The following is a 27,943-nucleotide window of genomic DNA, read 5'->3' on the forward strand; positions in this document are numbered from 1 at the left end:
GCCTGTGCATTTGCCCACTTTGCCTATGCCTTAAAACGTCTCTGGTTGGAGTTATTGTATTGCCCGTAATTCGGCCCTTATTTACGAGGAGTTAACGCTGCCTTTGCATCACTTTTTGTAACGCTGCGGCGGCGTAAAAAGTGCGCAACACTGCGCCATATTTACAAAGTGACGCATCTAGGCAGATGCGTCACTTTGTAACCCCCTGCGCTACATTATACCTGCATCAGGTATAATGTATGTAGGCTGGGCGTTCTCCAGTAAAAATGGCTCGTAGAAGTGGTGCAGTGAAATTTATGAGATTCACTGCGTGAAATCCTTACACCTGCTTCACAGCAGGCGAAGGACTTACGCAGGCCCTTTTACATATGACTCGCCCATGTGAAATGACACATTGCTGGAGTTGCGTCTGTTTTGCGACACACTCCAGCAATGCGTCATTACTGCTTCACCAGCTACGTCAGGATTCCTGAAAGAAGCTGGTCAATCCTTGCGACATGGAGCGCCGTAATATAAATACGTCGCATCCAAGGTGTCCCAAGGAGGCCACAATGAAAAGTGTTACATCGCTGATTTAAACCAGTGGTGTAACACTTTTTATAAATGAAGCCCTTCATTTCCCCCACTTCTGTGTTAGTGCCAGCCAGGAAAAAAGAAGGACGTCCCCAAAGCTCTTGGAGAGAACTTCCAGCACATTAAACACTTTGATTCTTTAGTTTTTTTCAAAAACAAACCCAGACTTTGTGAGTTTGTGTTTGCTAAACAAAAAAAGGCCAACACTCTACCATGCTTCCGTTATCAGGGTGGGCCTGTCGGCATTCTGCAGTTTGGCTAAAAATAGGCAAATGCCTGCTGCCCACATCACACGTTCCTGTTTTATTTAGAGGTGGGGAATTGCAGAGTTTCTGACAGCAGAGCCTTAGTCAACTCCTACATTCGAAACACCTTCCTGGCTGCATGCCACAAAATCGCTGCTCCATGATGTCACAAGATCTTCCCATTTTAGGTCTGTTTCTGTTTTTCACCTGTCCAATCCTGCCATACAAAGAATGGTGTTCCAAAGCAGATTAGAGAAGAATATGGTCCCGTACATGCTGGGGGAACCCACAATGATTTATTTATTTCTTAAAAAAAGAAGAAAATGCTGATGGGACCTCCATTTTAGCATGATATGGTCAACCAGTAATCATTCTGCAATTTCACTAAATAGACACTGGCCATGTTGGAGGAAGCTTTTCAGGTGCAAAATTTCCACCTGTATGTTGGAGATCTTTGAATAGGGCATGTGGTATATCCACCGCCCATCAACTTGATAGCTCATCTGCCCAAGGCTAAATTAGGCATCATGGTAGTATCTCTTGGTGGAAGCTGACAAAGCAAGATTGGTTGTACCCTGTTTTGTTCTGATCTTGGCTTGGAATTCAACCAAAGAGAACTGGAATGATAGATAGTTCAGCAGCAATCATGCAGATAGAACATCACTTCTATTCATGACCTTGAACATGACGATTCCATTTCATGCAAATGTCATCTATCCCATTCCAACGCCATAACAAGTGCAAGGAAGCACAGAACTTTGCAAGAATTCCTCTTTCCTTCCACATAAAAACCACAACCAGTGAAACAGCTCCTCTGCTGCCCCAATGGTAGGAGGGTGAGTTTGTCATTTGGAGAGAACTATGCATGCCGACCAATGTAATGCTATGCACAAACTATCTGTATTATTTCATGTAGCATGAAACTCAGTGTCTGAGAGAGTGGGTATAAAGCAGCCTTTGCTGAGGTTATCATATACTTTCGACAACAGAAGTGTGACTTACCTTCTCTCTCTCTAAGGACAACTACTCTGTTTTTATTGCTGCATGGATAGAATAAAAACAGCCATGTTCAATGTATTACCTGTAGATCGGAGGCTTTTCGACTAGAATTGTAGTCCTGAACAGCAGCCCAGTTAATAAAGCTCGTGCAGATCAACATTTTTTCTAGGACGAGGTCAAATCCATGACTCCAGGATAGCAAATTGGGTTTGACGCGTAAACATCAGTGGAGTGGAGTGGAGTGGAGTGGTGTGGAGTGGAGTGGTGCACAGTTGAGTTGAGTAGACCTGAGGACATTTATAAAAAGAACAACACATAGGCACATATCTATACTGTGTTCCAAACTAAAACCCACTTAGAGGGAGTTCCATAAGTCTATTTGTGGATGAAACAGACCCTTTCTCTCCCTCCTACAAGTCAATAGACAAAATGAGTCAAACAGCAAGAGGTCTTTTTCCGTGGGTCTCTGAACCACATACGTTTTGTAGCAGATTATATTGTTGGCTAGATATATGGGGACTGAGTAATAAATACCATGATGTCATCTGCATAGACTTTTAGAATTGTGCTCAGTTTTCAACACACAACCAATGTAAAGCTCTTCTAAGGAAGCGTGATACAAATGTACAGAGTCCTTAACTTCACTTAACTCCAGCATTATTACATACTGCTATTATTAAATGCATTCCTGGTCATCCCCAAATTATTTTCCCCTATGGCTTAAGGTAGAATGGAGTGACACGAACATGGTGGGAGAAAGGAGGAAAGCCTGAAATGCTTTAGCTTTGTCTAAGGACCTGATTATGGGTTTTGGTGTTATTTAACACACCTGAAAAATAACGATGCCATGGGGTACGTTATTTATCGGGTGCGATAAATAACACCTATTATGAGTTTATGGGGAATAAGATGCGTATTTTGGTTTTTAACGCACATAAATCCGCATGATATGGTGAATATCGTATTCTTTTCCCCAGTTACATTTTGGCAGGTTTGACCTGACGAAATGTAATGAAGGTTAAGTTATTTGATGCGTCCTATAAGTATTAGATGCTTTAAATACCTTCAAACTTGTAATCCCAACCCATGCCTAAACAGGGGTTTATCCGTGGGTCAGAATTAACCTACCCACTCTTGATCAGGCCCAAAGTGTCCAGTGCAGCAGCTGTATATACAGCTTTTCATGTGTTCTGAACAGGCTTGAAGTTTAGCAAATTGATCGTCAACCAACCAAAGTCTTTCGAAATCTGGGCATGTTTGGCAAACTTGTGAAACTGCCCCAATATATACGTAATATGGAAGAAAAGTGGTTGGACATAGACATTAAAAAGGCATGCCTCTGCCGTGCAAGTAGTTCCTCAACAGTGGTGCAGGACAGTTTTGTGTCCCTGTCAGTGTCAGGCATGCAAGGAGCAGAGCAGGCCTAATACGTTGGAAGGCAGCGTTGTCTTAGTCTATTAGATACTGTACAGGGGTGTTCGAAAAAAAGCCTGTATGGCTTCAGCCTCTGTGAAAAGCTCTCCTCTTACTGCATCCTCAACCGGGTATCACTCCTACCCTTATTCACAACTACTAGGTGTAACCAGCTTCTTTAATGGTAAAATGGCTTTCATAATGCACAGCATGCTTGAGTCTGCTTAAACCGTGTTAGGCACCCAAAAATTACTCTTACCTTGCGCTGACCCAACATTTACGTTCAAGCAAATTGCTACAAACAAAACCAGTTACAAATGGTGATGCAACGGTAGGCACTGCCAGCCCAAACTAACCCCTGTCTTTCCAGTTCCCTGGCAGTTATGCATAGTTGTGCCAGTGTAGCAATGATCAAAGCAGACTTGCTATTCTGGATAGGAAAGGTTGCCAGAAGTTATCAAAGACAAAATCAGAGGATATGAAAAAACAGGCACGGTATAGCTGCTTCATCTTTAACACCAATTCCCAGGTTCACTAAGGGCTTGCTTTGCCCTTGTGTGGCGCAGGGCAATGTAAGTCCTTATCTGGGATTTACTAAGGCACGCAAAGACACTTGGCGTCATAATGCAACGCAGCACATAGCATTGCCTTCCGATACTTTGCGTCAGGGAGGCATCCCATGGGTGGAGCATGGGAGTTCCCCTGCATCCAACCGTGGGTTTTGACGTAATCCCAGATTCACTAAGGTTTGCCCAGGTGTAACGAGGAGAAATATCTTTAATTCTCCTTGTTACGTTCTTTACATCATGCATGGTTAAAAGGAAAAAGGATTGTTTTTGTGCAGGAAGGTACTCCTTCCCGCACAAAAACAAGTCTGCTCATAACCCAGCCATCCTTGCAGCAAGGCAAAAAGAGTACCTACATTGGTGCTAGGCAGCCTCAAGTGCACAAGCGCAAGGAGGGAGCAGAAGTGCCCTATATCTTAATAGATATGTCGCATTTCTCCTCTCTTTGGTTTACCCATTTTACATGCTTTTACAGCTGTTCACTTCAGCCTCTTTCGTTCTTAAGGCTTGCATTGGATGCTCATGGGTGCTGTAAAAAATACAAAGCCTGATTATGATGACACCCTATATACTAGGTGTCAGTCATAGCAGCTGTAAAATTTGCTGTCACTATAAAATGATTGCGCCTTGGAATCGTAAATAATTATTGCACTGACTATGACTAATCCATAGAGTGTTCTTATAGCTGCCGTGTTTAATGTTTAAGAAAAGGGGCACACCATCATCCCAATGTCTTAAGTTCTACTCCATGTAAAGGATTTTCCTAATATTAATTTCTAGCAGCTTGTATTGCATTAACTGGAATTTTGTAGGTCTGTGATGACACGGTCTTTGGGGCAGTGATATTTACAGAGAGTGGTTCCTTGACAACATTCTACACATTAGACTATTCTCACACGGTAAACAGCGTTTAGTTTGCATGCTGAACGCTGCATGCCATAACAACGCGGTTGTTACAACGACTGTGTTGTTATTTCGCATACCGTAACAACGCAAGTCGGAACAACGACTTGCGTTAGGGGGCAGAAGGTGTTGAATTTATAATCCAACACCTTCCCTAGTGTCCACAAAGACTGGAGTTGGAATAGTAAATTAAACTATTCCAACATCCAGCGCACCCTAAAAGCAAGTTGTTGTTCCGACTTGCGTTGTAACGGTATGCAAAATAACAACACGGTCGTTGTAACGACTGCGTTGTTTTGGCATGCGTTGTAAACGCATGCGAAAAAACGTCATATATTCTTCTCACACTCCCCTAGATGTGGCACACCTTTCTATCCAAAGCAAACGATTAGCAATCCCTGGTCACCCAGCTTTGAATGGCGTCAGTCTGAGCCCACTAGACATAGAGAGCAGACTCAGGTTTGCAGAGCTACAGAAGTATGAAGATTATGATTTAAAGAACAAGTTAAGGCAATAGAAGGAGAGGCAGATGAGGGGAAGGAAGGGAAGGCTCGGAAAACAACAGAGACAAAGAAAGAAAGCAGGGATGAAAAAAGACCTGTGAGAGGAGTGTGAGAGGAGATGAAGAGACAAAAGAATGGAGTAGTGGTAGAAAGAAGCGTGAGGTGGAACCAACAACAGGTAGCCTTGGAACTCAGTCACCCCAGCATTCAGTAGAGCTGGCAGTGACCTCCTAAGAAATTGTTTGAGCCCTTCACTTATTCTTTTTTTCATAAAATAAGGACTGGTTAGCATATTATTTGTGTTTCCTTCAAAAGCATAACTAAGTCAAGATATAGGATATGACAGTGCAACTCATGCTACTTTTAGCTAGAAGTAGCTTTGCAGATGCTTGATGAGAGCCCATGGGTGGGTCTTTTTCCCACTTTACTATACAGCTTGTGAAAATGAGTATTAGCCCAACCCTGGATAAGCACTAAAATAGCACTACACTCTTAAGAGGAAATATGGCTCCCAACAGTGGGATGTGGTGCTTGAGAGACTATTGTTTCCTCCAGATACTCTCCTGTTGTGAGCTATGCTTATTTAGGTTAGCGAGGCGAGGTCTGCAGCGTACAATTATATGCATTCTGAAATACAGTATACAAAATGTGCGCTCCTGTGTTTCCTATATGGGTTAATTATATGAAATATTAAGTATTCAGAGCCCCTCTCCCAGGATGTCCTCACAGGGAAAAAGATATGGGATTGAAGAAAGTTGATGATACTGTCTTCTCATCTTTTTGTTGTTGGTGCTAAAAATGCAATACAGAGCTAAAAAAAAGAAGCCAGACCACCACAAACTCAGTGCCTTGACAGGAAGCTAATACCAAGAAGGCACAGAAGAGCTGAAGTAGTAAGTGGCCTAGGAGAACTTGTGAATGTCTTCTTGAACATCTGAGATATGATAATATTTGGCTGAAAGACCTAACTTTGACACAGTACTTACTGCCTTATGTGCCTGACATTCGACTGAGCTTCATGTGTAATTTTGTAATCAACGTAAACATTCAGTGAGCTTAGGAATTGAGTAGTTGCTGGGGAGCTTATAGTCCCTTAGATTTTAGAGTTGGGGACACAAGTCAAGAGTCTAATTTTACTAGGAATGATTGGAGACAGGGGAAAACAAACAAACACTAGTCCCCAGCCCACACAGAATATTATGGACCCTCTCACTGATCAGCAGTGGCCAAAAGAAGACAGGGTGGTTGTGACTTAACTTGAATGTGTCCCGCCCATGTGGTCCATGGTGTATGCTTAGTGCATGATAAGGTCACACTGTTCATTTTCAAGGAAAACAAACAGGGCACTCAACCTTCCATTCAATGAATCCAACTATGTTTCCCTGCAAAGTAATCAGAGTTGCTATTCTTTTCAATAAAAATGTTGATAAACAAGTCATAGACTAGAGATCAGATCCATCCTGCAATTGAGTAGCATCTAAAGACCCTCAGGGCCCAAGGATGATCACAAACTGCATTTGAAAAATCCTGCACATTTCACATTTGTGTGTTTTGAAATCAGTTGGAGAGTTATTTAAAATCTGGCGGGCAGTCAGCCGGAGAGCCAGGTCAGTGGAGGCAGTGGCATTCAATCTCCTGATGGAGGGCTGCCAACCAGATATAGAGGTCCCCACCTGTTCGGGCATGGATCTCTGTACCTTCAGTGCAACGAGCGCGTTATTGGTTCCATGGAAGGCACTGATCCTTTGCCGAGTGCAGATGTGCCAGTTCAACAAAGCTGGAGTTTGTGCACAACAAGATAACAATGGCTAAGATGCAGGGAATTGTTTCCCTGCTTGTGAGTGACATCATTTGTGTTCTCTACAAAGGGCACCCATACCTTGCATGGCAGTCCCAGGTATGAAAATCTAGTGAATACCTTGTACTGGACAGGACATCAGATCAGAGAATTCACAAGGCAGAGCCCCTTGAAACCCTTCAATTCCCATACCAAGTGGGCAGGGGAACCACAAGTTTGCAGAGAGACTTCTACTGTTAGGGCATCTGCCAAACTTTAAATGCCTCCTTCACTAACAAATTGAAAAAATAGACAGAGCACTTGGTGAAAAATGAAAACAGGTCAAGTAGTATTTGCTGATTAAAATCGTTAATGTTACCATGTTGCAATTTTGCAATCTATCAGCAAGGAAGCTGATGCACCCCTGAGACCATCGTTCTGTGAAATTTCTAAAATATCCCCCACTTGTGTAGTCTTTGAGGAAGGCTGGCCGGTAGCATTAATGATGGTTCATGAGCGGAAGGCAGCAGTTGATGATAGGCCACAAGTCACTTTTTGGTCCCAGGCACCTTCAAAACCTGTGACTAGAGAGACTCGCTGTTTTCACACTGCGATACTCTGCAATATGTGTTTTGCCTTTTAAAACTGTATGGTTTTATGGTTTTTATCTGAAAATCGAATAAAGCTTATTTGATTGATTGATTGATTGATAGAGAGACATGCGGAGAAGAATTTTGTCTCCAACCATATTATGGGCCCGATTCACAGAACTAACTTAAGACAAAATCCTAAACTTACTACCATTTTGGTATTCACAGAAGGCACTTACTCATTTTGGTATTCACAGAAGGCACTTACTCATTTTGGTATTCACAGAAGTTAGGAGTCCTAACTTTAGGACTCCTAAATGCCTTCTGTGAATACCGAAAGTCTTAAAATTAGGATTTTTCTCAGTTTAGTAGCAGTATAGTTAGGACTCCTAACTTTAGGACTCCTAAATGCCTTCTGTGAATACCGAAAGCCTTAAAATTAGGATTTTTCTCAATTTAGTAGTAGTAAAGTTAGGAGTCCTAACTTTAGGACCCCTAAATGCCTTCTGTGAATACCGAAAGCCTTATAATTAGGATTTTTCTCAGTTCAGTAGTAGTATAGTTAGGACCCTTAACTTTAGGACTCCTAAATGCTTTCTGTGAATACCGAAAGTCTTCAAATAAGGATTTTTCTCAATTACGTAGTAGTAAAGTTAGGACTCCTAACTTTAGGACTCCTAAATGCCTTCTGTGAATACCGAAAGCCTTAAAATTAGGATTTTTCTCAGTTTAGTAGTAGTACAGTTAGGAGTCCTAACTTTAGGACTCCTAAACTGAGAAATATCCTAATTTTAAGACTTTCGGTATTCACAGAAGGCATTTAGGAGTCCTAAAGTTAGGAGTACTAACTTCTGTGAGTTCCGAAGTGAGTAACTGTCTTGTGTGAATACCAAAATGAGTAAGTGCCTTCTGTGAATACGAAAATGGTAGTAAGTTTAGGATTTTGTCTTAAGTTAGTTCTGTGAATCGGGCCCAATGAGTTTAGATTGACCCAGGTGTTGCACTGGTCGGGGAGTAGGGACTAATACACAAAGGCCAACAGAGAGAACACATCCCCCAAATCTATCTTTTCAGCTCGATTAGGAAGAATGGAACATCCCTCCTATACTCAGTGATAAACTATAGATATGCAGACTGGGTTCCCTCATACATGTCTGCATGGAAGACCTGGATTGTGAGATCACCAAAGCAACCTGAGAGGCCATAAGGGCCACGGCTTTCAAATCCTCGATATGCATTCAGCATAAAGCCATAAATGGTAGGCCGGACCCGTGCTGGAGGGGCTGGAGGGAAAGAGGGGATTTGATTTATCCTGACTGCCCAACTCACATTGGCACAGTTCCAGAAAGAAGGCATGACTCCCCCATTACATGTATGGTGGACCAAGATTTGGTCCATCTATGCAAACGAGAAATTGACGGCCCTAATGCAAGACACACTGTACAAATGTGATAAAATATGGTCCCTGTTCCTGATTTATATGAGAACAGGCAAACGATACAGTGGAGGGCGTACAGGTAGACCATCCGTCCTCCAACATTCCCGACTGGACAACATGTCCTCGAAATCTGACTCGGCCTTTCCAATACTCCAGACTGATATCCCCCTATACACCAACCCTCCATCACTACATTGCCCCCCACCCAAGCTCTCTTAATTTCTTCCCACTTCGTTTCACCACAACGAGATGTAATTTGCCTTGGGATGATATCAACTGTGAATGGCAGTAATTATAGTTACTTTTATGATTGTATATATCTTCAATGCATGGCAGTATCTGTGGTAATAAATAAAACGTTCAATAAAAAAATTGTGACTGCCTGGTTCATGTGTGCATGGAAATTTATGGGGTGGAGTCACTGCTACAAATGCTGTAGCATGCTCCGAAGGACTCTCGTCTGGGTATCACAACCTGTAAAAGCCACATTTCACTATACTCCCCACGTACCCTGGTACTGGTAGTTCAGTTTTTCCACGAGGCATAGATGCAATAAATAACCAGTAAAGAAATGGAGGAAGAGTAAAATATCTTGTCACACACACAATCAAACCACAGTAGCAGAGAGATACAAGTCTTGGCAGTCTATTCCACACCATTGTGGTCAGATAGGTTCAGCCAGCAATCGTAAGACCTGAAACTACCTTCTGGCCCAAGGTCCTCCTGACTCAGAGTTGTGAGGAACCACCTGCAGAGACAGCCCAGTTGAAGAAAAATGGCCAGGACCTCATACTCTTGTTCTAGGACTCTAGGTCCAACATCACCACGATCATGGCCTGGTTGTAGCCACTTTGGTGATCCTTCGCAGTAGAGATCCAGGCCAGAAATTACAGCCTTAGACCCTGCCAAGTCAGAATGTCACCATTTTCCAAAGCATCATTACCAAGGAAGAGCTTTCATAGGCTACCATGCCCACTGTTAGATCTGGGGGTCTCTAGTTGGCAGAGGTAGGCACCTTAGACCAAATAGGAACCCTTGCTTCTAGTCAGGGTACAGGGACAAACACGGTAGATAACCCCTGCTCACCCTCTAGGTAGCTTGGCTCGAGCAGACAGGCTTATCCCCAAGGCAATGTGTAAAGTATTTGCACGTAACAACCACAATTACCCCCCTAGTACACCACAAACGTAGACCACACCGGTAAGTATATCAAAAATATAACTTTATCTAGTTTCAGCAGTGGAAATCAATTATCATAGCGTTGCACATTAATCGTTTTCTTAGGTTGGTAGGAGCATAAACAGATAGTCTCTAGTCTCTCGTGGGACTTCGTATTCAAAGAAAAAGAATAAGTTCGTAGGCTTTCAGTAGTTAAATACCCACGTTCCTCCAGCGGTGCCTCCTGCGCTTATAACTAAAGCGCTCCTCTCTGGCTGCGCGGTGCAGGGCTTTCACAGCTCCCGAGTGATGGACCAATCCGGTCGCGGCTCCCTCGACGAGCCCCCTGTGACGATGTCGACGGCACCGGAGTCAGCCACTCGCAGCGCGGCTCTTCCGACCAAGCCTCCTACCAGCAACCAATCAGGTCGCGGCCTCCTCGTTCTCTTCTCTGCGGCTTCGCAGAGCAGGGAAGTGCAGCCCTCGATCAGTTTCAGGCCCCCGGGCCGCGGCGGTGTATCGCGGGCAGGGTATTCCACGGCGCCCCGTGTCAGCGGGTCGATCGTGACGCCGCCAAGCCTCACAGTGGCTTAGTTAGCACGGGGGTCGCCCTCAATCCTGCAGCCACAGCAATACACGTGCCGAAGAGCACGTCGGTCTTCTCAGGGCGGCAACCGGTGTCAGGCCAAAATCAGCGCGGCACTCTCCAGCAAAACAGAGAGCAGCCAGTGCACTTCCCGGGGCAGATGTTTAGACGCTTGGTAGAACAGTCCACGGTCCTTGCAGCACACAGCAGCACAGAGGGGACACAGCAGAGTCTTACAGTCTTGGCAACCTTTCTATCCCTGGGTTGCGAAACAGGAGGCCAGCTCTTCTCAGGCCCTTGGAGATTCAGAGTTGAAGACACAGCACAAAGCAAAGTCTTGTTAGGTCAAGTAGGTTGGGTCACAGCACACAGCAAGGCCCCTTCTCCTCCTCAGCTTCAGTTGCACAGCAGAACAGGTCAGCCCTTAGAGCACACAGCAAGGCAATCTTCCTTTAGTCCTTCAGCAGTCTGTCTTTCAGCAGAGGTTCCTCTTGATTGTAGAATCTAAAAATCTGTTGTCAGGGGTCTTGTACTTATACCCCTAAAAGTCTTTGAAGTCTTTGTGCAAGTGGGTCCTGAGCCCGGTCTTATCCAGTTCTGGGTGTTGCTGGAGCACTTTGTTTTCCTCTCTTCTGCTTGAGCTTTGAGCTTAAAAAGTTCAATCTCATGGGCCCTAATCCTCTGATTTTCCTCCAGTTCCTCTGGAGAAAGGCCCCTACTGGAAGGGGTGCTGCCAGCCCTAGACGCTGGCCTATTCACTGGCAAATCACTGGATCCAAATCCATGCTCCTGTGCACCATCCTCTCCAGTCTCTCCAGAGGCGTGGGTTCGAATCCCACCGCTGCCACCAATATTAGATCTGGGGGTCTCTAGTTGGCAGAGGTAGGCACCTTAGACCGAATAGAGACCCTTGCTTCTAGTCAGGGTACAGGGACACACACGGTAGATAACCCCTGCTCACCCACTAGGTAGCTTGGCTCGAGCAGACAGGCTTATCCCCAAGGCAATGTGTAAAGTATTTGCACGTAACAACCACAATGACCCCCCTAGTACACCACAAACGTAGACCACACCGGTAAGTATATCAAAAATATAACTTTATCTAGTTTCAGCAGTGGAAATCAATTATCATAGCGTTGCACATTAATCGTTTTCTTAGGTTGGTAGGAGCGTAAACAGATAGTCTCTAGTCTCTCGTGGGACTTCATATTCAAAGAAAAAGAATAAGTTCGTAGGCTTTCAGTAGTTAAATACCCACGTTCCTCCAGCGGTGCCTCCTGCGCTTATAACTAAAGCGCTCCTCTCCGGCTGCGCGGTGCAGGGCTTTCACAGCTCCCGAGTGATGGACCAATCCGGTCGCGGCTCCCTCGACGAGCCCCCAGTGACGATGTCGACGGCACCGGAGTCAGCCACTCGCAGCGCGGCCCTTCCGACCAAGCCTCCTACCAGCAACCAATCAGGTCACGGCCACCTCGTTCTCTTCTCCGTGGCTTCGCAGAGCAGGGAAGTGCAGCCCTCGATCAGTTTCAGGCCCCCGGGCCGCGGCGGTGTATCACGGGCAGGGTTTTCCACGGCGCCCCGTGTCAGCGGGTCGATCGTGACGCCGCCAAGCCTCACAGCGGCTTAGTTAGCACGGGGGTCGCCCTCAATCCTACAGCCACAGCAATACACATGCCGAAGAGCACGTCGGTCTTCTCAGGGCGGCAACCGGTGTCATGCCAAAATCAGCGCGGCACTCTCCAGCAAAACAGAGAGCAGCCAGCGCACTTCCCGGGGCAGATGTTTAGACGCTTGGTAGAACAGTCCACAGTCCTTGCAGCACACAGCAGCACAGAGGGGACACAGCAGAGTCTTACAGTCTTGGCAACCTTTCTATCCCTGGGTTGCGAAACAGGAGGCCAGCTCTTCTCAGGCCCTTGGAGATTCAGAGTTGAAGACACAGCACACAGCAAAGTCTTGTTAGGTCAAGCAGGTAGGGTCACAGCACACAGCAAGGCCCCTTATCCTCCTCAGTTTCAGTTGCACAGCAGAACAGATCAGCCCTTAGAGCACACAGCAAGGCAATCTTCCTTTAGTCCTTCAGCAGTCCGTCTTTCAGCAGAGGTTCCTCTTGATTGTAGAATCTAAAAATCTGTTGTCAGGGGTCTTGTACTTATACCCCTAAAAGTCTTTGAAGTCTTTGTGCAAGTGGGTCCTGAGCCCGTTCTGATCCAGTTCTGGGTGTTGCTGGAGCACTTTGTTTTCCTGGCTTCTGCTTTCTTTTCAGAGTGAGGGGCAGAGTCGTCAGCCGCCCAGCAGGAGGTGGAGCCAGCAGTGTGGCAGGCAGGCACAGCCCTATTCACTCCCAGGTGCTATCTCCTCCCTCCACTCTACTTGCAAATGACGCCATTCAGCAAAGGGCTGACTCAGCCAACCTCCTGGGGGATCCCCAGCCCCTGTCACTCTCAAGCCAGACAGTCAATCCACAAGCATGCCCAGGCACACAGAGGGGTCAGACAAGAGAACAGCTACTCTCTAAAAAGTGCTATTCTCCAACTCAGGATTTAAAAACAACCTCTCCTAAAAGATGTGTTATTAAATGCTGAGCTCAGGGATATCAAACACTCATGTCTTATCTTGTTCCTATGAGAAGATAGGCGGATAGCCATTGGCACCAGCCTCCCCCATGTTAGCCTATGGAGCAAGATAACCTTGCAGCAGTGAACACACAAAATGGCCGCTGTTCACTACCAGAGCATGATACCTGCACTAGTACATGCTCTACCTTTTACATAAACTGCACCCTGCCCAGGGGGGTACCTTGGGCCTTCCATAGGGATGACTGACGTGTATAAAAAGGGAAGGGTTAGGCCCGGTCAGTGTGGACACTGGCCAGGTGGACATGGCAGTCCGGGGACTGCATGCAGGCCAGCGGTGGCAGGCCTGAGACACCATTTTAGGGCTACACAGGTGGGTGGCGCAATCAGCGCTGCAGACCCACTAGTAGCATCTGTCATCACCAGCCCTGGCACACACAGTGCACTTTACTAGGGACTTCATGGTGATACAGATATGCCAATCAGGTATATCCAATCAATATGATATTTTACACAGGGAGTACTTACACTCTGGCACTGATTAGCAGTGGCAGAGTTTCCAAAGCATCTAAACCAGCAAAAACGAAATCCAGCACAGCATCAAAAATCCAGGTAGTAGAGGCAAAAGATAGGGAAAAAACCCACGCCAAGAATGTCAGGTCTAACACCCACCATTATCAGGCCTGGCACAGAACTGTCTCAATTTGACCCAAGAATCTCTGGTCTCGACCAAAGCCAGCAGAATCACCTGCATAGCATCATCAGCTTGAACCGTGACTCAGGTTGCAAACATTTAGGTAAGAAAGCATAGTACTCAGCCATTTGGAGGACCTTGAAGGCGAAAGCATGACCAGCTCAGTGGAATCTAGTAGTGTAAGCTTCAGCCAACAGTGCCATTTCAGTACACAAGGGCTCCTCGAATGCAATCTTTTTTTAGCAGTGCCTTATCAGTCGCAATCAGTGCCAGATTGGATAACCAAAAGCAGCTATCGCAAAAATATTACAACCAGACATTCTCCATTTGTCTATGCGCAATCTCTCTCTTTCAATCCATCCTGTCTCTCTATTCTGTCTCTGATCACTTTCTCACCGCCTTTGACTTCCCTCTCTCTATTTCTCACTTTTTCTTGAAGCTTCACTGTGCCTGCAGCATTTATCCTCACGAAGCTTAGGAAAATGACAGAGGCACCAGGAGCAGCCCCTGGCTTCTAGCTGGCCACCGAGGGCTCCAGCCCACCAGGGATGTCACCAGTGGAATAAATGGCCTGTCTGGCTCTGGTTGTAAGGGACCTCAGCAGTGTGGTCTTCCTTCAGCAGTTCCTGTTCAGTACTATAGGACCCTAACATGTGACATTCCACCAAGAATCAAATTCTTCTTTAGGATGCCAAACAGCATCAGTTTCTTCAAGTAGTGTCTTCCCGGAGGAGAAAGACTCAAGCAGTGCAAGCTTCTTCCACTAATATTTTCTTACTCCATTAGTATCCCAGGTAGAGTCCATTTGCCCAAAATGTACTTTCTCAGTTAACATAGAATCAAAGCAGTGGGACCTTCCATCAACAGTGCCTTCTCAGTGCTGTAGAGCACCAGCACTATGAACTTCCTCCAGCAGAACCTTGTTAGCTGATAAAGAACCTCAGAAGTGTGACTTTACTCCACCATGGCCTTCTCATGCTATCGGACCCCAGCAGTGTGAACTCCCTGTAGTAGTGTCCACTCTGAGCTACAGGACCACAGCAGCCTGACCTCACTCCAGTGATGTCCTCTTTTTGCAATAGGACACCAGCAGTGTGACCTCCATGCAGTTGTGTCTTCTCTATGCTCTTAAACCCCAGCAGTGTGAAGTCTCTCCAATTGTGTCTTCATTGTACTTAAAGAACCCAGAAGTGTGACCTCCCTCCTCTCCATTGGTGTCTTCGTGGTACTATAGATCCCCAGCAGCATGATATCCCTCCACCAGTGTCTTCTTGGTGCTATAGGACCCCAACAGGGTGCCCCCTCCCAGTGTTGTCCTTTTGCAGCTATAGGATCCCATCAGTGAGGCCTCCATCTAGCAGTGCCTTCTCAGTGCTTTAGACGCCTGTGATGCAACCACCCTCCAATGAGGCCTTTAGGTGCATAGGTTCCCATCAGTGTGACCATCCTCCAGCAGTGCCTTCTCAGTTCTGTAGGACCGCAGGGGACTGAACTCCCATTAGCGGTGCCTTCTCAGGGCTCAGGCCACAGCAGTGTGACCTCCCTCCAGTGGTGCCTTCTCTGTACTGTAAGACCACAGCACCACCCTTCTCCCAAACGTGTTAATAGTTAGATCAACCAGACTCCTACCCTGTTCTCTTCCATCACTGTCTTCTCAGTGGTTTAGCTCTCTACCCAAAGCTTATAATTTCAAACTGTCCAGATTTTGTACAACCTTACTGACTTTTTCACTCTTCTAATTCAATTCTATACAATGTCTTCTTCCTTTGGGGTTTTGAATGCTGCAACAGTAAAGCCACTGGCAATTTGTATTGGGTCAGTATTAACTCCTACAGGCTAACCTTGTCCCCCGCAAAATGTTAGTGTCTCCCATACCCATGTTTGCAACCTCAAACCTTTTCTCTGAGTCTCGATTGTAGGTTTGAAACTCAAGAAAAAGAAACACTCAAAGCAATATTTTGAATGGAATGTAAATAAACATGTTTGTTTCAAAAAATGTATTCCAACTGACATCTTAATTTCTTGGAAATCAAACAAAGGTCATGGTACATGAGAGTTACTCCTGCCTGAGTGGTGTACCATTATATGTATGTATGACATATCTTAGTAGATTTTATTTACTATGCCTAGATGAACATTAAATTCTAAAGTATGGCTGACACTAAAGACTAACTGCCTTGTTTACCTACAGGACATTCCAAAACATTACCATGATGACGTCTGCTGCAGCTACCCCACCGGCCGACGCCATTTTTCCTACGCTGGCGTCTCAGGAATTCTGGAGGTCCCAAGCATGTGGCTACTCCGCGTCCATCTCCGGCCACATCAGTCATCGAGCCAACAACTTTAAACGGCACCCAAAGAGGCGGAAACTCATACGGCCATCGCCCCCGCCACCGCCCAACACGCCATGTCCTATTGATCTGATTGATTTGTCAGACATTCCCCCTCGGAGGTCTTTCGTAGAACTGATGTTCAATGGTTGTGTTCTGTTTGGGATCGAGTTTTGCTACGCCATGGAGACGGCCTATGTCACTCCAGTACTGCTGCAGATGGGGCTTCCTGACCAGCTGTATGGGATGGTGTGGTTCATCAGCCCAATTCTAGGTAATGAACATGTAATTCTATAAGCTATTTCTATTTAACTCACTCCACAATTATGCTGTGATTCTGCACCTGTGCTTAATGCAACACAAAGGCAATCATTCAGTATCTAACAGGAAGAATGTATGAGATCAGCAATCCAGCAAAGAATGCAGCATCACAAAACCTTCTTTAATTATCCATATCGTCCTTAAAATTACCCTTAACAGTATGGTCGGCATAGTATTAATATGTAAACAGATACATTTCGTGTTTAGGTTTTAAACCTGTACTCATTATTGTACCTTTTTTGAAAGATTTTTATACAGTAAGATTTCCAGCATGTGTTGTTGTGCCATACTGTGAAGTAAGCTACAATGGTGAAAAGAGGTCATTCAAATGGGTTAGTGTAAAGAAATGTTGTTAAATGTGGTGTACAGATTCAAATGCGCCATTAGCATTCCCTCCCTACCTTTGACATCCGCATAGTACGCACTATTTAAGATGTCATTAGTAAGGGTGATAGGAGAGGAGATAATAGCACACCCTCTGAACCCCTTTCTGACAGTCCTTTGTGAGTATGTTTCAGGCTCCTCAAACATACCGCAGTAATGTTAACCCAGTATCTCATACTTTTTTCGGTGACAAGGCATACTGCATGTTGAAAGACAAATTAGGAATCCAGCTGTTAGGAAAGAATTACTGGACCTCATCTCTCATACTTTCAATAATATGAGAAGCAAAAAATATTGAAAAGCATATGTAGTATATAAGATATATGACATATTGTCGACTACAAGCAGCACAGGCCATAGAAACTCTTCAAAAACATTCAGTCAGAGAATCCTTTTCCAGATGGAACCTGTTGTTGTGCTCATTTTCAGCAAGGCACTTGCCACGCTCAAGTGGTCCTGCTTTTAGTAAGTTGCCTTGTACTGAAGTTTTGATTGGTACCATGAAGCTTAAATGTGGGTGCCTCTTGTTCATATTTTGTGGAGGCACACCGTCTGTTGGGAAATCCTTGGATAAAGACCTCCAGGGGGCAGCACAACGTGTAGACCAATGTTTTCTTAAGACAATTGCTAATGAAAATGTTCTCACACTTTTCTGACCTTTTACATGCAAGAGAAAGCTTGACAGCACGTGCGAACATCTGTGCATCATTGACTTGCAGATAGGTGTATGTTTCCCGTTTTCACAGTCAGGAAAAGGACCAGGCTGCTAACCAAAATCAGCCATGATAAAAAGGTTCAAACCAGCCCAACACAGTAGACAACCATAGACTGAGACGTGGAGGCGTGGTTGGATTCAAGGCTTAAGTTGAGAAAGAATTAGTGCAATGGCCAAAGTTCTGCTCAAAAGCACAGGTGGTGCTCTCAGCTGTTGGGGTTGCTGAATGCCAAGGCTGTGTAATCTTCATTTCACATCATGCCTCTTTCACCCCCACCAGACACTCCCTGTCCATTTCTCTCCTTTTTCAAGTTCCTTTCATTCCTGCTTTCTTTGTTTTTCACTGTTTTTCCAGTGTTCTCGTCCTCCCTTTTTACCCCTTTTGTGTTTTTCTCTGTCTTGCTCTGAGCCAAAGTCTGATGATTAAAAATAAATGGCGGTCTCCCAAAAGCAAGTGTTAGTGGGCCCTGGCGCTCGCGTAATGAAACTTGAGCGGACTCATTAAGGAGCTTTTCTGGGTAGAGTACTGTGCTGAGGGGGCGGTCCCTGGAACTTGCCCCCACCCGGACCGTGGAGCTGCGGGGCCTGTGTGACGCTGTGTCACAGCAGACCATCTTGCTCTGAAAGAAGCTTTCTAGAGTCTGCAGCCTGCTGTGGAATTGCTAGAGAGGCAGAATCACCAGTCTGGCCCTGGTCAGGAGCCACACAATACCCACCTTGTCACACTGTGTAGCACATGTTCTGTATAGCATACACATATTAATAGCTCAGAACACATATGCATTGTAGGTGCTCTTTTATGATTAATCCCGTTTTAAGAGGAAACCCCAGTAACTGGCAAGTGCGGGCAGTCACATTGGTAAATACTAAACATACAACCTTCAAATGTAAATATGTACTTTTATGTATTTATATCATGTGTTGGTGATGGATACATGTCAAAATAGATAGATAGATACAAAGGAGCAAATAAATCTCAAATCACATTCATCAATCAATTACTGTACATTATATTCCATGATCCAGTCCGTCTGCCAAAGATATCCAAATTTATGTTGATGATATCAAAATGTCTTATTTTCAATAGTTCATTCAGTCTTAATCATATTCTTCATTAAGTCACTGATTAATCCATCAATTCTTTATATTCATTAATTCTTTATAATCACAGCCACAGCCTACGCGTTTCGTCCTAACCCAGGACTTCATCAGGGCTGTAAAAAACAAAAATGTATATACTAATCAGTGTCCTATTTCATTAAATCATAACACATTCTTATTATCGATTGCTAATCTTAACCAACAAATTGTTAGCCTGCCTATCTCCATTCTGTCCTTTTATGAACAACAATAGGATGGAAAAACTTATAAGAAAGAACTCTCAATCATAATAAATCAATGTTTGAATACAACAATAACTTCATTTAAGCAAACAGTGTACATCATAGTCATATACTTCTTGTACATCAAATCTGCATCATTTTTATACTCTAACAAATTAGATCAGTTGGCCATGTACCTGAATCTTTCTCCTATACTAATTTAGTCACTTTACCCACTTTAACTATGATTAGTTAGTGCAATCTACATTCTGTTACCTTGTGTTTTTGGTAGTCAATGGTTATGTTTCGGCAGTTCACGACCTCTTTTTATTGACCTTCTTAATTTAATAATCTTTCTTCCCAATAGCTGAAAGCAAATTATACTGAGATTGGCTACCAACCCACATGTATTTCGTCTAAGTTTAACATTTAGCTCGAACAGCTACATACCTCTTTTTTTCTTCTTTTTTCATTCAAATTCTAGATTTTATCTTGAAAATGTTTCATTGGCGGTGTTACTATTTTTAACTCTAAAAAGTAGAAGGTATAATTTTCAGCCTGAGTTGTGTGTACATCACATCAGATTATCAATCACCCTGAATTCCCAACCATATTGCACCTACAGCTTAAAATTTAGTGATATTAGTATCAAGTACCTTATTATTGAGACAGGATGAGCAGTCTAATTCCATGGTCCAATGACGTGCTTTCCTGATAATACAATAGTCCTCCTTATTCCTAATTTTATAAATTATAATGATTAACATGTATCTTCAACCGTATTGATATGATAATTAAACTGTATCAACGCCCACATACCAAAAGTTTTCTTTCTTTTAAGATGCCACTGTTCTATAACTTCCCTTTTTTCATTCTTATTCGATTCTTGAAATTTTTTACCTGTATACTGCCACTGGTGGATTTAATTTCCTATAATATATCACGGAACATTTATTAAAATCGACCCCAAATGTTATTATCTTCTCTAAAACCATCCACTTGACCCATGTATTCTCACCGTTATCGATGTCTCAAAATCCGTCACCGTTCACTGCTCGTCCCAGAAATCACGACTTAACTCCACTTCACCAACTCACCTCTTTTTAAATGAAATCACACCAATCAAATTCAATATCCAATTTGTCCGTTCTCCAATCCGACTCATCCTATTCAATGCCCGCGTATATCGCCAAGATCAGTTTCCTGTCAGGTCCGCTAATTCGATTGCCCAATCACAAATCAGATTTAGTTATATCCGATAGTCGTTTGTCTGGTCCACCGTGTGTTAAACTACCCCTGTTAATTGCCTTCCTGATTCCGTTCCCTTTCAGGTCAACTTATGTCAGTCAACCGATCAGAAGCCACTATGTTTAATTTAGGTTTTTCGATCGGCTCGCTACCCCGAGTACAACTATAACTAACCCTCGTGCCACAAACGTTTACGGATATTTGTTCTAACTTCTTCGGACGTCCGCTAGTTCGTGCGCTTCCATGAAAATTGAATAAAATTCAACCTCTACACATTAGCTGTCTAATGTATATTACCTGCAATATTACTCGAGGGTAATTGACACAAACCCCTTTACCTACAAGACCTATTATGTCAGACCCTGATCAAATTCACAAATCTGTTCGTACGAATAAACCAATATCAGCCTAAGTCACTCATTTCTACAATCAATGGCCACATTTTAACTTGATCTCCACTATGTCATACTAATGTGTATCAGTATCCATAATATTCTTAAGAAAGTCGTGACTAAAATAATCTGGTTAGGAGGTTGAGGTATATAGTTTAGATCTAGTTATAGAAGAAAATGAGGTGCTTGAAGTTTTTGTTGAGTTGATTTGGATCAATATAACAGTAATATTGATAGTAGATCCTTGTGGCAGCATATTATGGATACTGATACACATTAGTATGACATAGCAGAGATCAGGTTAAAATTTGGCCATTGATTGTAGAACGAGAACTCCCGCAGCGCAGGTTCTCAATTTTGATCAGCAGCCAGCTGTACCTGCAGCGTATTCTTCCCTGTCATTGCTGACTCCACCGGCCCTCCACCGGCCATAGCAGACTACAAATTCCAGCCCTGCCTGTTACCGTCGGTGCACGGCCGCAACATCACCCATCAGTGCCAAGAGGCGCAACATAAGCGAACGAGAACTCCCGCAATGCGGGATGTGCACGGACGAAGCCCGGAACAAGGGCGGACCCGTCTGCGCCCATCCGCGGGAGGCCAAGGCTGGGCTAAGAGCATCACCTCACTGGTAAGGAGCCGGATCATATAAATTGTATAATTTAGTGAACTTAAAAGTTAGTGGATCATGGGCAAGAGAAAATTAGCCTCTAATGGAGGGAAGCCACTACTAAAAATGTGCCTATCACTAACTTTCTGAAAAATGCTGTGGGGATAATTAATAACGAGATAACCCAGGTTGAGGAAGAACTCGCAGCCACAAAAGACGCCCTAGATGCTGCACTGAAAAAGTCGCTACCAGAGGCTGGGAGCGTGCCAACTGTTTCACCTCTTACAACGAATAAGCGGAATGATAAGGGGAACGATAAGGACCCTATGGTAGAAACTACAAGCCTTTGTGAAAATAACACAGCGAACATTACAGGCAGGGAAAATTCCTGTGTTCTGACGTCCCCTCTGGAACTTTCTGTGCTATCTGATTCCTTGGAACTGGTTTCTCCACCGGCTAAAAAACCGAAACAACTTCCCAAAGTAAAACACATGCCTACAGCAACCCAGCTAACAAAAGTGAAATCTAAACCGAAAACTAAAAAAGGACCGAAAAATGTGGGGGTGTCAAATGGTTTGGGGGGGACCCATATGGATAACCATGCTAAAAAAACAATAAATCTGGAAAATCTTTTTAAAAAACTGCATGGTAAAATGGACAGTATCGAACGCCGACTGATGTCAGAGATTGAACTAGTTGAAAGGATGTTATGCACTTATTAGAACTGGTCTCTGAATCACTACCCACAAAGATATCGAATAAAACACTCAGCATAAAAACATCAGCTGAGACACAGAAAGAAGGCTTTGGGAAATCACAGCGAGCAAAAAGCATCCAAGATCTATGCCTTCTGTACCATCTCAATGGAATGACTTGTCACCAGGCCAATCAAAAAGGATGGAAAAAGACGGTTCTGTTAATTTAACTACTACAGTTAAAGTAAATAAGCCGGAAATGATAGAAGGGTCAAAACTGTTAACTAATAACTCTGTGGAAGTTCTGCATTTACCCCCACAGGCAACCCCCTATGTGATTATTCTGAAAAATGTCCCTAAAGCTATGGAAATCGAAAGGGAATCATATGACACATTAAAGAACCAGGTTGTGCACGGGATTTCTATTAAGTCTAAACTCAATATTAACTTACTACAACAAAATATCATAATGTTGAGAAGTGTGAGTTGGGTAGGGAGTTCAAGGAAAACATGCCAGGGAGACTGTGTGGTTGTTCATTTTCGTAGCAGGGAACTGGTAGGAAATATGTTAGATTTTCTTTTATAATTCTGCAGTAGAATCCACTGCACATTCGGGTGATCACATCACTGCTGTTCCACTTGGATACTTCTATAGACCAAAAAAAGAGCATTTTTATAATGAAATTAACAACTTGGGAAGGTATGATTCAATGGGGATTACCCCGACATTTAACAGATATACCCCACTAAGAAGTTGTAGCGACGTAGATTGACAGGTGAAGGAAATTATTGGGCTATCAGCAAATAGTCAGAAAATCCCTTTTAAGTATAACAGAATACAGCATGATGGGTATTTATACTATGAAAGGGATAGTAGGACTATTGTGCTAGCCAACGATCCCTCGAACAGAGGTCTCCAGATTGTGAAAAGGAAGTAAGGAGTACCGTTCAAGAGGATGGTGTTTGTCACCACCCTCAAGGAAATTTATGTATAATGTTGCGGAATGTGGCAGGTGTAAAAAATAAATTAAATGATGAGGAATGGTTAAAAAAGCTTGAGAACTGTGCTCTAATTTTGCTCCAAGAAACGTGGCAAACTGAATCATTTTTTATAAATGGCTATCAAACTATATGTACACATGCCACATCATCTAGAATGGGCCGAGCAAAAGGTGGCTTAGCAGCCGCAATCCCAGTATCCTCTCCCCTCACTTTAAAAAGATTATATATCGTGTCACAATTTTATCAATTATTTTATTTTGAAGTTGAGGGGAAACAGCCCATTTTTATAATTCATTTTTATAATAACATTTTTGATAATACAAGATCCAAGGTAATTAATTCTCTAGAAGAGGATTTGGATGGTTTCCTAAAAGGGATGTGGGGTGATCATATGTTTATCTGGGCCGGAGACTTTAATAATACAAAATGTGAAGCTATAGCAGGAGAACAATGTGGCTATCTTGATTATTATGGGGACCGAAATTCCCATTATTCCCATGACACTTATAGTGAAGCTATTAATTTTGCTATTCATAAATATAATTTAGTAATTATGGAATTAGATGATTTTGATGGACAGTCACCCATCCAGACATTTGTAGGTGCTAGATCGTCTTCAGCTGTCGAACATTTTATTGTCTCAGAACAATGCAAGGATCTAGTGGAATCCTTTACAGTTTGTGCAAGCCTATTTAGTGATCATCACCCCTTAACACTGACTTTGAAGCTCAATATATCTCGGAGAAAAAGAGAGAAGGCAGCTGATACTAACATCGAGACCCAAGGTAACAACGGAGTCTCAATAAAATGGTTAGGTGTTAACCCTTCTTTGTTTATGGATAATCTTATTGTGAAAAAACAGCATGATATTGATACCTGCCTAGATAGTTCCTCCGTTAATTCGGATATTATTGCCGCTTTTTCTATTATTGTTATTAATAAAATAGCGGACGATTTAAAAATAAAACAAAAGAATAAAATGCGTAACCAAGAACCTAGATGGTTTAACCAGGAATGTTCAAGGTTAAATAAGGAATTAAAATCACCTTAAATACAAAACCCAGGAACAATTCTGAAATAAGTAACCTACGGAAAAAGTATAAAACGGCCCTGAACCTTAGGAAAACTGAAATCCGAGAAGAGGCCTGGGACAAATTAATACAAGCTGCAACAACTCGTGATACAACTCTTTTTGGAAAACCATTAACTATCCTTTTTTTAGAGATATTTCAGCTGTAACAATAGATGTTTTAGTTCCATTAGAGGAATGAATAACGCATTTTGAAAGTATTTTTAACCCAGGAGGTGCCATAGTTATGCAAAAGGAAAAAAGCAATCTTATTATAGTTAAGCCTGTTGGGTTACCCCGGTTATCCCTAGAAGAAATTAAAGGGGCACTTAATAAAAGTGCTAGTGGTAAAGCCACCAGACCCGATGGGGTCCCAATCGATGTCTTTAAGCATGATATCGAATTTTGGTCACCTATCCTATTGAACTTTTTTAACGCAACCTTTGATGGAATGCTACCTACATCTTGGGTTGAAAGTATAATAGTTCCCATATTCAAAAAAGGGGATAGAGGGAAGTCTAACTGCTATTGTCCCATATCTCTCCTTGACTCTACCTCCAAATTGATGGGGAGAGTCCTGCTGTGAAAATTAGAAAACTGGTCCTCTAAGAATAACATACAATCAGAGGCCCAGTATGGTTTTAGGAGAGGTATTGGGACGATAGAACAATGTGTAAACTTGGATCTCTTGATGGGAAAATATACCCTAGCAAAGGGAGGGTCCTTACACCTTTGCTTTGTTGATCTCACCAGTGCTTTTGACCTGGTAAACCATGATAAACTGTGGCATACACTGGTTGAGCTAGGTGCCCCCAAAGATATTGTTATTTACTTGTCCCAGATCTATACCTTTTTACTATCCAGAGTCCGGTTTGGTATAAAGAGTGAATGTATGCCGGACTTTAGGGTAACTCAGGGGAGAAGACAGGGGTGTGTCTTAGCTCCCCTTTTATTTTCATTATATATAAATAATGTTGACTCTTTTTTGCAGAACCTAAAGGCCGATGCCCCAAAGTTAGGTGCTCGCCCCTCCCCAGTACTCCTTTATGCGGATGACCCCGTCCTTATTTCAAGGACGGCAAATGGTCTGCAATGTCTGATAGAAAAATGTGCTCACTTCATGACTGAAAAGGATTTAAAGCTGAACTTAACAAAAACCTTTGTCACGACTTGTGGTAAAAACAGAGCAAGGATTAAAAAGCATTATGTGGGCGGCACCATAATTGATAGAGTCTCAAGTTTCATGTATTTGGGCTTACTGTTTAACGAAAATGGTACATGGGGTTCGCATATTAACCTATCTAATTTAAAATTTATACGAACAATAGAGGGTATATTTAGATTTTCCACAAAAATAGGAAATAAACCCATAAGGGAAATGCTCACCCTATATAGAAGCAAATCTATCTCAACTGCATTCTACGGTGCAGCTCTATGGGGAAGAGCTAATATTGCAACCCTCCTATTACAAGAGAACAAGTTTTTAAAACGCTTGCTAGCAGTTCCAAGTTCTACATCTAATTGTCTAGTCCACAGAGAATTGTCTGTCCCCTATATTAGCGATTCTATAAGAACAGCTGGTCTTACTCTATGGCATGGGATATGGACGAGAGAAGAAGCAAGGTTTACTAAGAATATAATACTGGATTGTTTGACTCTGGACAATAGCAGAAAAATACCGTGGCTTGAATATATTCAAACTTTACTAAAAAGCTGTAAATTAACTCTAGAGCGTAAAGAACCTATGTCTATTCAAGGGTATAGTAAAAAAGAGTTAAAAATAAGGCTTATTGCCGCCATGGATTTGGTAAGGGATGGAGAATCGAGCACGAAACAAAGTATTATTTCTTACTATGAGCGCCCACTTTTTGTGGGCATACAATCCTATCTCATTAAAGTAAGAAACACTCAACATAGGTTTTTTTTAACAAGATTAAGGCTTGCATTCCCTAAGTCCAGGAAAAAGATAATATATTTTACCAAATTGCCCATGTGATTGGAAATCACCTCAATCCACGCTGCATTTTTTATTATTCTGTAATTAATTTTTATAGGGACATTCGTAAACTTGTTTTGAAACCTCTTTTTTTAGCAAATACACTTTATCATTATAATCAAGCTTTTAATTTTATTTGTAGCATAGAGAATGATAACATCATAAATGCTGCTTGCAATTTTATACAAATGTCTATTAGGAGAAGAAAGAACTACTCCTATTTAGAGGCATTAACTTATGAACAATATGATGATTGAAATTGGAGTCATAATGCCCTTTATCCCAAATGTATGATATATGGAATTGAACGCACTATACGCACTTTTTAGAAGTTTTTTAAGACTGACGATTTTAATAGATTTTAATGAACTTTTACTATATTGAATTCCTTGGATTATTAATTTAAAAAATGGACTGTATTTTTGTAAATAATTGTGAGGATGTATAAGTAACATGTTTTTTTATTATTGTCATTAGAATGCTTTTATGGTCATGTATAATGCACCGAATAAAGCTTTTTTAAATTTGAAAATTTGATTAAGACTGAATGAACTATTGAAAATAAAAATAAAATGATACCATCAACATAATTTTGGATATCTTTGGCAGACGGACTGGATCATGTAATATAATGTACAATAATTGATTGATGAATGTGGTTTGAGATTTATTCGCTCCTTTCATTGTATATAATTCAAATTTGGGGTGGCTTTTTGAGCGGTTGACCACAGAGAGTAGAGCGTCAGATTAGAAGTTACTACGATTAAAATTAGTGGCTAGTGCGCAAAGTTACCTAAACTTAACCGCTGGAGGTATTGAATATAGATAGATAGATAGATAGATAGATAGATAGATAGATAGATAGATAGATAGATAGATAGATAGATAGATAGATAGATAGATAGATAGATAGATAGATAGATAGATAGATAGATAGATAGATAGATAGATAGATAGATAGATAGATAGATAGATAGATAGATAGATAGATAGATAGATAGTATACCCTTATACCAGTGGCATTCCATAAGGAAAAGCATTTGTTTGTTTACTTATAACTTTGGTGCTGTTTGACAAATCTTCACAAAACTTTTTTTAAAAAAAGCCTCATTCACCTCAATTCCGTCCTGGAAAGGTTTGGGGTCATCTGTCAAGCAGGTACTGACAAAAAAGTGGGGGGTGGCAAACAGCCTTTCCCCCTTCATTTTAACATAGGTAAATTGAACTGTGATACATCAAAAACTATTGAATGGAATTACGCCAAATTTGGTAGAAAGTGACATCTTGGTCCCGAAAGCGTGCGTTTTGTGATTTGGTGTAAATCCGTTATGTAGCTTTTGGGATTTTATTTTGTTAAATAACACTTTCTTTTTATTTTAGTAAATTGAAATGAACGAAATAGTAACCAACATGAGCCTTGTACTAACATCTACCCTTCAACTCCCACCTCCCCACTCTCCCACAGACAGCTTCGTAGTTCAGTCTTGCAAGTATTCGTAGAAATGTTCACAAAAACAAATGGGAAACATTAAGTCTTGTTTTCCAGCTGAGTATCCTTAGGGTAGTCCATCACAGCCACACTTTGTCTGCTGTTCTTCCCCCCCCTGACACCCATAACCTTTTCACTTGCCTCCTTTATCCTTACTCTTTGTACCATCCTCTCATATCCTCTTGAACATTCTGGGCCACCATCTACCCCGTGTATATCGCCTTTTCCTTGACATAGTAAATATTCATCATTCGCTCCCAGTCATCCAGCTTTGGCCCTAGTCTGTTTCCCCAGTGTATTGCAACTTCTCTTTTGGCTAGTAGGAGCCCCAGGTTAATTTTTGACA

At 42.5% G+C, this 27,943-nt stretch overlaps 1 protein-coding gene across 1 annotated transcript in view; it reads left to right on the forward strand.

Moving 5' to 3' along the window:
* Positions 1-27,943, forward strand: part of SLC45A1 (solute carrier family 45 member 1) — a 283,096-nt gene that overhangs the window by 89,090 nt on the left and 166,063 nt on the right. Inside the window, exon 2 of the mRNA XM_085615129.1 lies at positions 16,213-16,628. Coding sequence (XP_085471255.1) covers positions 16,232-16,628 — 397 coding nt within the window. The 5' untranslated portion in view covers positions 16,213-16,231. The remainder of the gene's footprint in view (positions 1-16,212; positions 16,629-27,943) is intronic.

Source organism: Triturus cristatus, chromosome 1_2 (genome assembly GCF_964204655.1).
Source record: "Triturus cristatus chromosome 1_2, aTriCri1.1, whole genome shotgun sequence".
In the NCBI taxonomy this organism is placed as follows: Eukaryota; Metazoa; Chordata; class Amphibia; order Caudata; family Salamandridae; genus Triturus; species Triturus cristatus.